Below are 12,622 nucleotides of genomic sequence, written 5' to 3'. Positions count from 1 at the left end.
TCTCCAATCAAACGGTGAACTCTGGAGAAATGATTTTGTTCTTCCACTTCCTAGTTGCTATTGTAAATCGATTTACTTTCTTTTAACTCACCATCTTCAATACCGGTAGTTATTTGATCAAATTTTACTGCTTGTTATAAAAAAATAAAATAAAAATATCCTATTTATACAATAGTTAAATAATAAGTTGATTATTACATTGAAAGAAGTCGTATCTAAACTTTCAATCATTTGCTTTAAAAAATTCACCAGGAACTGAAACTTCACAACTTTGATTGGGGCTTCCACCAGGCCTCCTCGATTTGTACTAAAAGACAATCGATTTTATTGAATCGATTTTACTGAATCGATTTTATTGAATCGATTTTACTGAATCGATTTTACTGAATCGATTTTATTGAATCGATTTTACTGAATCGATTAATTTTTTCACTTTTGTAAAAAAAAAATTCTCGAAAATTGGGGCAAAAATTTTTTCTTTACATTTTGTATTCTTATTTCACTTATCTTGAACTACAAAATTTTGTTTTTCTAGGAAAATTCTATAAAAGGGCAAGAAGGTAGGACTTTTCCACCAATCATTTCAGACAATAACTTGTGGCTTTATAAACGTGTTGCGGAAATTCCTGTTTGGAAAACAAAAAAAAAATTAGACAGCAGGAAGTACAGCCATGTTGAGCAGTAGTTTTGTTCCTTTTTTGAATATATTAATTTAGATTCTAGAAAATATTATTTAGAATTAATAAAATTTCAAGATTTTGTAGTTTAAAAAAAGGTCGTGTGAGTATATTCACCAGATTTGTTTTTTTACATAAAAATATATAAAACCATTTATTTGTTTTAAAATTATAATTCTACCGCAAGTCTTGTATTTCTTCAATTAAAATCGAGGTTTTTGCGGTTTGGCTCTTGTCACAACGTTAATTCAGACAAATATTATGCAAAATTGTACCGACAGATTTCGCAACATTACTCAACTGGAAACTTGGTTGAAGGCACTTTTTATTTATTTATTAATCTTTATATTTGGTTATAAATTGCGTGGCCCCCTCCACGAACAAACAGACAGACAAACAAAGAAGAAGGAATTGCGTCACACAGAAGGAATAAAGTTACTGACTTCCGTTGAGCTCAAGTAGTAAAAATGATTTTTGGCCGGGGGTCGGGTTGACAAAGCCAAAGTTTAATAATGTGGTAACGTCATCAAATTTTACAATATACACTCTCGAAACACGATTAGGCAGGCCTGGGAATGATCGATGTTCCTCTCTTTATGGGTATCTTATCCTCAAGAGACTTGCTGAATATGGATGACGCAGCTCCTCCAAGAAACAAGTTGCTGGCTATTTCAGCCACAGCACATCTTTAAGCGTCGACTCATCATAACCCACCATGGAGATGGGTTAAAACAGCGGAGGAATGAAATGGCTGAGGTAGAATTTCCACCTGGTTTCGAAAGATATGGTAAAAATATTTGCAACATGAAGTTTGCAAAAAGCATCGTAGGAAGATTAGTATCTGCATGATCGTGCAGAATAAGGTGGTGTCAAAAATTGGGGAGCAGGGATAAAGGGATGTGTAGACCCAATATCCTGCCAACACCAGGAAACAGAAATCGTCACCAAAGATAATGTGTGTTTGTTCAATTTTGGTTGATCTGCTGATATCGTTCTTGGCTGTAAAGGTTCTCTTATTAATGGGAGAGATCTGTGGTACCCTTTTGTGGTCCCAGTAAGGGACACTTCGTCCTTAATCCCCAGTCCTCCTTGCAGTAGCTGCTGAAGCTGGGCTAAAAAAAAACTGTTTTCCCTAAACTCTCTTTTTGTCGGAGCGAAAAGCTCTAAGGCCGCATTGATTGCTTCACCAAGGTCGTCTGCTTTGCTTCCTGTACGAGGATACTTCAAGTATTTCCACAGTCTATTGACTGGGGAATGTTTTTAAAACGACGCGTAGAGATATTTCAGTTTCATGCAATTCTTTAGACTTTGAATGTGTGATAACTACGCCCACTAGCTCTATCTTCCGGCGATGATTCTTGGCAGAAGTTTTCAATTGCTCTACTTTTCTCTTAAAAATCTAGACAAAGTCTTGACTACTTTTTTGTTCAATAAAATCTTCACACCAGGCTCAGATGGGCAGGCCATGTGGCAAGGAAGGTCTCTGAGTTGGAAACACCCAGACGGCTTCTGCAAGAAGATGTAAGTACATAGTGTGTCAGGAGAGTGGGCAGACCTAAATTAAGATGATGGAATGATGGGGTAGGCGTGGATGCCAGAGACCTGCTAGAAGGGAGGAATGGGAAGGTTGCTGCTATGGATAGGGAGGACTGGAGGAAGCGGATTGAGGAGGCCAAGGCCCAGTAATGGGGCTGTAGCGCCAATAGAAGGAGTAAAATCTTCACACAAACATGGTCCATTTACTTTCCACCATGATTGCTTTTTAGCCACTGTGACGCATTTTGGGGAGCTCAGAAAACGGGGAAATTTAATCTAATCATCTGCCATGAGTATGCAATTGAGCCTACGATAAGTTTCGGCAAGACCTTATAGTCTTGCCCAGTATGTCTTACATTGCCCGAGACCTCACACTATTTATAAGCCAATTTCTGAAATGTCTTTGATAATTTTGGTAGGTGGTGAGCTCCTTAATAGGATTAGAGTTGGGTCTTTTCTTTAGCCATCCATGTGTCTCACAGGTAAGTTACACCCATCTTTGGGTGCCACCTCCTCAAGGACTACTCAAGACACGTTATCACTAACAGTAAGTGAGGCATTACTGTACCCTGATCTACTGCCTTCAATAAAAACAATGCACCTTTTTTTCAAAACCGGTTTGAGAACACCCATTATCTCCAGACTGGGCAAAAATATGCTACATTCTGCATTCTAGATTTATGGTTGCAACAAAAAAAAAAAGTCAGAGAGAACAAAAGAGAAATAAACTCCAAATTATCTAAATACGGTGGTGGCGGATAAAGTGAATGCAAAAGTAGAAGATGCTTATGCAGGTGCAACGTAAGCATCAACCAGGTTGTCTGGAATAGATAACTAGTTAGTTAAAAAGGAACGACATCTTGAGTTTTAAGAATTCGAAATAAACTAAAACAAAGAAGACGAGCCGAACCAAAAAAAGAGAAGCCTTTTACTTAGATAGTGACGCTCCTAGCCAAGAAGCGCGTTGAAAGTAACACCCTCCCCTCCTCCCTGATGGCTAATAGCTGCAAGTTTTTCAAAAAGGTAAAAATAGAAAAAAAAATGAAGAAGGCGCTATCTGGCCAGCTGTACCACAAGGTACATAGAAATGCAATCTTCCATGTCCAACATTTATTGTGAATGGCTTAAATAAAGTCGGAGTCTCTTTATTAAGACTGGCTCTTGCCTAATGGATTGGTGGTTAGGTTTGGTGAATGGTTTCTTTCTCTGGAAGCGGCTCCAGAAAGCCGTCCACAGTACCCGAAAGATTACCTCAGTTTTTTTGGCTCTCTTTTCTAGCAGAACACTTCCCATGATTTCCCGTAAGTTTTGACTAAACTTTGGTGAATAAGTATACTCTTAAAGGGAATTGATTTCTTCCCTTTTATTCTAGGATCTAGGCATCTCTTCTTCTAGGATCTAGGCCAGGGGTCCCCAAACTTTTTACACAGGGGGCCAGTTTAGACCGTTGGAGAGGCGGACTATAGAAAAAAAAAAAAAATATGAACTAATCCCTATGCGCACTGCACATATCTCATTTTAAAGTAAAATAACAAAACGGGAACAAATAGAATATTTCAAATAAAGAACAAGTAAATTTAAATCACCAAACTGCCCAGTAACTCAATGGGAACTATGGGCCTGCTTTTTGGCTAATGAGATGGTCAATGTCCGGTTTAGTTATAGTGCTTTGGACTTTCTTCCTACTTCTGGCTGTTATTTTACACTGCTTCCGGAGCCGTGACGCCGAGCATCCCGCGCGTCATCGGAAGTAGTACAGTACGTGAGCGACGCCGCCACATACAGTGCTCCTCTCACTGACCACCAATGAAAGAGATGCCCCTTCTGGAAGTGCGGCGGGGGCCGGATAAATGTCCACAGGTGGCCGCATGTGGCCTGCGGGCCGGAGTTTGGGGGACCCCTGATCTAGGCGTCTCTACTTTCTAGGATCTAGGCGTTTCTTCTTCTAGGATCTAGGCGTCTATTCCTCTACGATCTAGGCGTCCCTTCTTCTAGGATCTGGGCGCCTCTTCTTGTAGGATCTAGGCGTCTCTTTTTCTTCTAGTATCTAGGCGTCTCTTCTTGTAGGATTTGGGCGTCTCTTCCTCTACGATCTATGCGTCCCTTCTTCTGGGATCTGGGCGTCTCTTCTTGTAGGATCTAGGCGTCTCTTCTTCTAGGATCTAGGCATTCCTTCTTCAAGGATTTAGGCGTCCCTTCCTCTAGGATTTAGGCGCCTCTTTAGGAAAAGGGGAGACTCCTAATTTGTGATTAAGGCTCTAAAGCAGTATGAGGAAATCGTGAAAGTTTCACACCAGATGTTTTCCAGGTAAGAGAAGTTTTCCTGGAGAAAATTTTTAAAAAATATCAATTTCCAAGTTTTTGAGAGGAGCGCCAAGGTTTTCTATTTTCTTTTAATAGAGTTTTTAAAGAATACAAAATAAAAGGAAAAGAAGATTCTCAATTAGAGACTATCTGCTTTAATTATCTTTTAACCTTAATTGTGCGCATGCTCTAGTTTTCAATTATTTCTTCGTTTCAACCTCCTTACATATGTTTAAAAGGTTACATTTCTTTTCCACTAATTCTTTCCGTTAAAGACAATGTAACCTACCGAGAGAAATTAGTACATGTGAATAGGCACACCGGAAGTAAAACGCTAATCACGGCTAAAAGTTTGTTAGTTTTTTTGTTTAATGTAACCGAGCGCCTCTTGTTATTCTTCCTCTCTACCTCCCATGAACTGTTTTCTCTAATGTGATCAGAGCTCGTTTGAAAGGAGGTATATCCTGTTGGGAATAGACTAGGCACTCCTCAGGGATCTTGGGGGTTGATTCTTTTCAGCTTCTGTTCATTAGGCTTAGATGAATTCATTCAATGTATATGAAAAGTGGTTAAGCCTGGAAAGGCAAGACAGTGTTGTTGAACAAGATAAAATCAGGATAAAGCAATAAATGATAAAGCTGAAAAGAAAAAAAGCTTGAAACTTTGCAAAGCTGGCGGTCCCAAGCGTACAGACTGATAGGATCCGCCACAGGAAGTGCGTGTTCAGTCATGTTAGGAGCTATATATCATTATTCACACCTTGTCATCTTCCTTACGTCATCACACTGCCCAATACTGGTGACAGGAGCTCCTTATCAGGAGCTTTGGACTCCCCCCACCACCACCAACACCAAGATGGAACATTCCTTTTTTTTATTTTCTTCTTTTTAGCAGTCTACCTTAAACAAAGCCTCCTTCTGTACTGAACAATTAAATCTCAAAGGTGGGTTCAGTTATAGTTGATGAACTGTTTAAGAGAGTGGGTGTCTGTCAGTTTGTAGCTCAATGCCCAGCTATTCTTTAGTATATCTAGCCTGCCCTTCTGAACACACTACTACCTGCTGTTTCCGCTCTTCTAGTAAGTAAATGTTCCTTATTACAACTTAGTATTCGTTTATATGTAGGAGTAAGCCGTACACGAGTAAGTTAGCCAAGTAGAATCTTCTAGCCCATTTTGCAGTGGAAGTCCTTGGTCTAGCTGCTCTAGATAGCTCCTCTTTTCATGGTTGGAGGTTCCTTAGATTCTTGAATGAGGTCACTGGTTTTCCGGTAGGACAGTGGTTAAATGGTTGATCGTCAAAAATAAAAGCACGAAAAAGCATAATATTGTGAAAAACTACCAACTTTGATAAGTTTTTCCTCTGTTTTCTCCCCCCCCCCAAAAAAAAAAAGATAAATCGATAATTATCGATAAAGATAAATTGTATGGTTGCCAAAAATTGGCATTTTTTTTTTAAAAAATTGTTCTTGTTCTTTTTATCTTTTTTTTTTTAGCGCAACTCCTAAACGCGTTAATCGATTTTCATGAATTATTATACTAAGAATTGTCGGTTCTACAGCCAGTATCTTTACCAACAACTGCATACCACTTGATGACGTCACAAAAAAGCAAAAAGCTCGGTGAATTAAACAGTTAAATGAAGGGGTTCAGTAAAACACAAACAAGTGGAAAAAATCGATAAAAATTGCACATAATCTTTGGTATAGTAGCTATCAGGATTGCAGCTATAAAAGTTATTGTTGCTCGACTACAAAATAATTATTAAAAAAAAAAAAAAGAAGATTATACGCAGGATTTGAACCTGTGATCTCCTACTTCTAAAGTCGTTCTCGTTCTTAGAATGACTATATTTGAGACTAATTTCTGGATTTCAAAAAAACTTAATTGCTTCAATTAAGTTAAGAGGAAGTCACGTCATAGTTTCAAATTTTTTTTTTTTTTAAATTATGACTTTATAAAAATAAATCAATCAAAATTTAAAGAATTTTTTTAAAGATTTCGTCTATTGTAAAGAAGAAATTAAATCAAAGTACTTCTTAGAATGATTATTGGTGTTGGGAGGGAATACTAAGGCGTAAATAGCCGTCAAAAAGGTAAAGCCAGATCAGAAGAGAGACGTGAAGTGCGCTTGAGATGATCTACGTGATGCTGCATGCTGTGATCTCCTGGCTACACAGAACAGAACCTCCAACATCATGCGCTGAAGACGAAGTAGTGGAAGAAGTCCTGTGTGTAGACAAATTAATAACATAAAGATTATTTCCTTACAACATTAATTCATGTTACCTTGAACTTTTATATAATGTACATGCTTTATATATATATATATATAATTTAAAGAGAAAGAATATGGTAGAGTTACTACCAAGGGGAGATGATCCAGCGACTTGGTACATACTTAGAGGTCCGTATGTTCGTCTGTTCAGCGGTAATACAGTGTGAACACTCCCGGTTATATACCTTTAGCACATCTCCCGCTCGTTCTCTGTTCAGTCCTTCTTATGCTCGGTTCAATTTAATCCCTAAAATTGTCCAGACTCCATTAACCAGGATTCAATTTGGCATACAACAACAACAAAAAAGTATCGGAAATTGCAATGATCTGAAAAAGTTCGTATGCGTAAATTAGCTTTCTTCTACTTCCGTCCACAGGAAGTACTCTTACGCTTTTTCGTGCAGTTTTTGACAATCAACCCTTTATACAACTGTCCTACCGGATAGTTTTAGTATAATTTATGTTGTAACACCGAGCTAGCTCAACGTTTGGGCGTGGTGATAGATTCCAGCCGGCGCTGGCACTCTCTAGGTTGAAGGAAGTTCAGTTGAGAAGCGAGGAGATGGCAGGACCAACATCCGGTGCAAGCACGAAATCCTAAATTCAGCGTGATGACCATAATTTCTCTAAAAATTTAGATAAAAGATAAATGAAATTGTCCGTTATGCTGGGAAGTTTCCATGGATACTAATTTGAGAGACACCAATTGGGTGGGCTCCAGCCTAACCAGAGAAAAAAAGTAGGGACGCAACTTCTAACAGACTCATCCACTTCTTTAGGGATCATCAGGATGCCCAGGATTCCTTGTTGATCCATGTTGCGGGTTAAGGTTCTCTTACTGGTTATAATCGTGACTAAAGCATCACATGTCTTACATCGGTCTTCTTCTTCTTCTTCTTCTTCTTCTTCTTCTTCTTCTCCTTTTACGTACAACTCTTTTTCTTTTGCTTTTTTTCCACTTCCACCAGACACGCACGTGAGCTCCTCTTAGTCTATCCCATCTGTCAGAGTTGTGTTTTTGTGATCCAAAGTATTCCATCTCCCCGTGATTAAGTTCGTTGAAGTTTCCACCCTCAAGAGTGTTTTTTAATGAGATGTCCAAACAACTCTGTTATAAAAAAAAGATAAATGCACTTAACATTTCTTCAGTTTTTTTACGTGAGTCTAATTTTTATTATCTCGTGGAGGTCGATCTCATTCAGCCGTGGTGTGTGCCTTGTTCAGTGTACCCCATTCATAGCTTCTCTCTAATCATATGATCCACAGGAGAGATCCCTTAAGCCTCTCTAAGTATTAAAGCCAGGGATTCCCTTCTAATTACAGTTTAATGTCAGGGAATCCTAAGCTAAGGAAATATTCATTGAAGAGAGTTTATTTAAACAACAGATTTGGTTTAAACAAATTTGGGTGGGAGAAGTCACTGTAGTGATAACACTCCCTAAATCGTCTCCAGGGATTAGCTACTCTCTTCAGAATAGAGAGAGAAAATCGCGAGGCCACAGGCTGATTTTAATCATCTCTAGCAGGACGATCTGGAAGATGATGGAGATGATAAATGGCGCAGACAAGAGGAAATTGGAATAAGAGTGATGAAGTTCTGATGAAAACTTTTTTTCAGCGAGTTCAAGGCAACCTGGACCTACAAACAAACGGAATTTCCAGGTCTGCGGTGGATGGTTAGATCTGAAAAATGTAAATTGGAGCCGTTAACGTTAGTGAGGAGAATTTTAGACTGAAGCGATTGAATTCGTTGAAGATTTAGTGCGTTTCCCCAAAGTTGAACAGTTCAATACCTGTACCTCCAGGTGGGTTCTAGCATGGAACCGTAAATCAGTCGAATGATTAGATCAGGGGTCCCCCCAAACTACGGCCCGCGGGCCACATGCGGCCCCTTGAAGCCACTTATCCCGCCCCCGCCACACTTCCGGAGGGGGCATCTCTTTCATTGGTAGTATGTCGCGGCGACGCTCCATGTACAGTACTACTTCCGGTGACATGATACGCACGCGTCACGGCTTCGGTAGGAAGAAAGGCAAAGCACTATAACTAAACTGGACATTGACCATCTCATTAGCCAAAAGCAGGTCCATAGATCCCACAGAAATACTGGGCAGTTTGTTGATCTAAAACTTGTTCTTTATTTGAAATATTCTATTTGTTCCCGTTTTGTTTTTTTACTTTAAAATAGTTTTGTTTTATAGTCCGGCCCTCCAACGGTCTGAGGGACAGTGAACTCTGGCCCACTGTGTAAAAAGTTTGGGGGACCCCTGTACTAGATCGTTGGTCTAGTTTCTAGTAGTCTTTTAAGTAGTCGATAGCGCCTGTTAACTTCCGTTTGTTTAAGTCGTCTGTGCGGGCTCTAAACAGGATGTTATCCAAATGGGATCCTTCTATAATATATATTTTTTTTTTTTTGCCTGACTTTTTTTTAATTTCACTTGCAAGAAGTACCTCCAGTCGAATTTTTCCGGGCAAAAACTAAACATCTCTACGCGTGCAATGAAGGTGCCAAGTTTTAAAAAAATGCGGAAGAGAGAGAGAGAAAGGAAAGCTGTACTTCCGGTAGTGACGTATTTCCTTTGCTATCAAGTCCCCCTAGGTGGTACGCAGAAAAAGTATTAAACGTGAGCTTCCGTAGTTTGGCACAAATACAACCCATTTCCTAAATACTCGGTAACACATGTACAGCGTTTCCTCGATACAGAAAATTAAACGCTCTCGTAGTACTTAGGTATAAGGAAAATTTTTGCAACAAAAGAAAAATTAAATTATCAAGGAAATCCTTGATTTAAAAATAAACATATGAAAAACGAAAATTAAATAACAAAAAAAACATGGCGAATCTTCAAATATAATGTAATGCACGTTAAAAACCTTTTTTAAGAAAACAACAAAAAACATATGTTTTAATTGTAGTTCCATAGCAAACAAATTGAAGGACACCTAACTTACTACAACTACAAACACAGCGAAATGAATGTGTACATATATATTATGAAAACAATAGCATCTGTTCATGGTAGATCTTTGTTGTGTGTTATTTCTTGAAACGGCAAGTGGTGTTTAGATTATGCAACCTCCGTCGAGAGGTAACACTGACTTCTTTTTGAGAGACACACACACATGTATACAAACAGTAATAACAACACTCGCCGAATGAATCATACAACTAAACTATATAGTTGTTATTGTTTTATAATTTATACATATGTATATTTACAAAACCAGATTTTACGTAATTTATTATTATTTATTTTGAAAAGGGGATCAGCTGTTACTTGTTCAATTTAGTCATAACTAAGGAACGGATTTTTATGTATTTAAAAATGCCAAATATTTAATTAAAATATGCATTTATTTTCGTCAATTATGTGGAAAATATGTGATTTTCTTAAAATATTTTCTGGAATATTTAAGTAAAATGGACATTTTTTTTATGAAAATGGAATTTTTTTTTGGGGGGGGGAAGTTATAATTATTTATACAACAAAGAACATTTTTACTATTTATAAAAAGATGTGTTAAATTTTCAATTTTGAAAACTTCACTCTTCGAAATTGTTTGCAACCACATGAAATTTCAAATGTTGGAACGTAAAGTGACGACGATCTGGGCGTAAGATGGACTTGTAACGACTAAAAGATCGTTCAACATCTACAGATGTTATAGGTGCCTTGCTGAAAGAAGTTATCTCGTTGGTTGTAAAGGGTATGTAAGGGTAGTGAAACCCCACCACTCATCCACTCTAGCGTAGGGGTAGTGAAACCCCACCACTCACCCACTCTAGCCAGAGAGAAAGAGACAGCCCCCTCGGCACACAGAGAAGGGAGGCTCGGCGAATGTATATAAGAACGAGAGGAAAGTCAAAAAGGAGATTCTGTGATTCGAGGATTCTGATATTCTGTTCAAAGTCTTACACTTGAGTTGTACACATCGTTTAGCCACGTCAGTCAGTGTGTTCTGTTCTTGTAGTGTAAAGTATACAGTCCTTGGCAGTCAGTCATATAAATATACAAAGTCTTATACCGATACTAAAAGTGTTATTTATCCATCAACATCTACAACCAACATCTCCTCAAACACTATTACATTGGTAAAGGAGATTCTGTGATTCGAGGATTCTGATATTCTGTTCAAAGTCTTACACTTGAGTTGTACACATCGTTTAGCCACGTCAGTCAGTCTGTTCTGTTCTTGTAGTGTAAAGTATACAGTCCTTGGCAGTCAGTCATATAAATATACAAAGTCTTATACCGATACTAAAAGTGTTATTTATCCATCAACATCTACAACCAACATCTCCTCAAACACTATTACAGGGTACACGATGTTCTGAGGTGACTTCTGTTCCACTGATAATATCAGAAATCTGGCAGATGGTCTCCCACCCTTTGTTCTTGCTCAGAACTTCTACCAGTTTTGATCTGATCAGATCTCCCTTACTCCCAGGTATTCCTTCCACCTTTTCGATGACTTTTTTAACGTTGGACACGTTTTCTGTCAGTCGAACATTTTGGGACTCAAGTTGGGTAATGGCTTGTGCAATAAATACGCAATTGTCAGAAATGAATGCAAGGTCGTTCCTTCAATTAGGTTTCTCGAATAAAGACTTGGCTGTATTTATCGCTACTGCTTCGTCTTCGAGATGTGAAAAGACATTCTTGATTTTATTGTAGTTTTTATAGTAATACTGAGCTGCTTCCAGCCAAGTACCCCATCTTGTCAATATTGGTTCTGGTGGAAGGCACAAGTCTGGATAGAGATCTTTTAGCATTTTAATGCGACTTGGTGCTTTTAAGAACACTTTTTTAACCACTGTGATTCACAGTCTGTGGTTCACAGTTCCTGTCAACCACCTCCCAATATGAAAATATGCCCAAAATGAAAAATATGTACATATTTTGATTAAATATGTAGAAATATTTATTTATTTTAATCAAATATGTATAAATATGCGATAACATCCAAATATGTGGAAATATGTGAAATAAAAGTAGGCTCAAACGGCTTAAAGAGTGTCAGTATGAATACTTCTAGTTGAAAAACGTCTGTAAATTGCCTAGAAAAAAATATGTAAATACATACGAATCCGTTCCCTAGTCATATGTAATTTGATCAGCTGATTTGTTTAGGAATTCAATATTTAAAGTTTGTTAATAGTTAAAGTAGGTTGTTTAACTGGACTGTTTAGGCCGATTTAGTGGTCGTTTTGGCCCGAAGTATTACTTAATTATGAACTTAATTGTTGGGTGTTTAAAAAAAAAATTGCATTAAGTCCTTGAAAATTGTGGCATTTATAAATTAGTACGCGTGGGGGTGTTCACAATATCCTTCATTCAAAAAAAGATAAACCGGAAGTTTATCGTATTTTCTTGAATCGATTTTTTTTTTATTACTTTTTAAAAAATCGATTTTTTACTTTTTAAAAAATCGATTTTCTCCAACTTGGTCTAGTACTTATTGCTTTTGCATAGAGATAAAAAAAAAAAATCATTTCCCCCCCCAAAACAATCAGTTTTTTACGTCACTTTAGGGAGAAAAGGGAATATTAGGTTGTTTACAATGTGGTAATTGCGCGGCCCTTAATATGAATCTGGGAATTAACTTTGTGTAAGAGGGGAGGGATTAGCTATGTGGTTAGCGTACTCGATTCCCACGCGTAGGTCCCGGGTTCGAATCCAGCTGCTGACCCTTAGGCTGGAAACATAGTGGAGCGGCGGGCAAAGCGGCGATGATAGCTACTTCAGATCAAAGAGAGCGACGAGCAGCGAGCAAAGATTCGCATGTACATAGTGACGAGCTTAGTCGCGTTCTCCTTTTGACAAAACA

The 12,622-nt window shown here is 38.1% G+C and overlaps 1 protein-coding gene across 2 annotated transcripts in view; it reads left to right on the top strand.

Annotated features, from left to right (window-relative positions):
- LOC141454851 (calpain-11-like) overlaps nucleotides 1–12,622 on the top strand; it is a 150,408-nt gene that overhangs the window by 89,896 nt on the left and 47,890 nt on the right. Inside the window, exon 1 of one of the 2 annotated variants that reach the window (XM_074129489.1) lies at nucleotides 5,446–5,595. The exons of the other annotated variant lie outside the window; for it this stretch is intronic. Coding sequence (XP_073985590.1) covers nucleotides 5,523–5,595 — 73 coding nt within the window. The 5' untranslated portion in view covers nucleotides 5,446–5,522. Of the gene's footprint in view, nucleotides 1–5,445; nucleotides 5,596–12,622 lie in introns of those variants that run through there. 2 annotated transcript variants of the gene reach the window in all.

The sequence above is a fragment of the Rhodnius prolixus genome, unplaced genomic scaffold, assembly GCF_049639745.1.
Source record: "Rhodnius prolixus isolate KJV_2025 unplaced genomic scaffold, Rpr scaffold_15, whole genome shotgun sequence".
Lineage (NCBI taxonomy): Eukaryota > Metazoa > Arthropoda > Insecta > Hemiptera > Reduviidae > Rhodnius > Rhodnius prolixus.
Note: the sequence above shows the minus strand (reverse complement) of the source record. Positions and strands in the feature narration are given on the sequence as shown.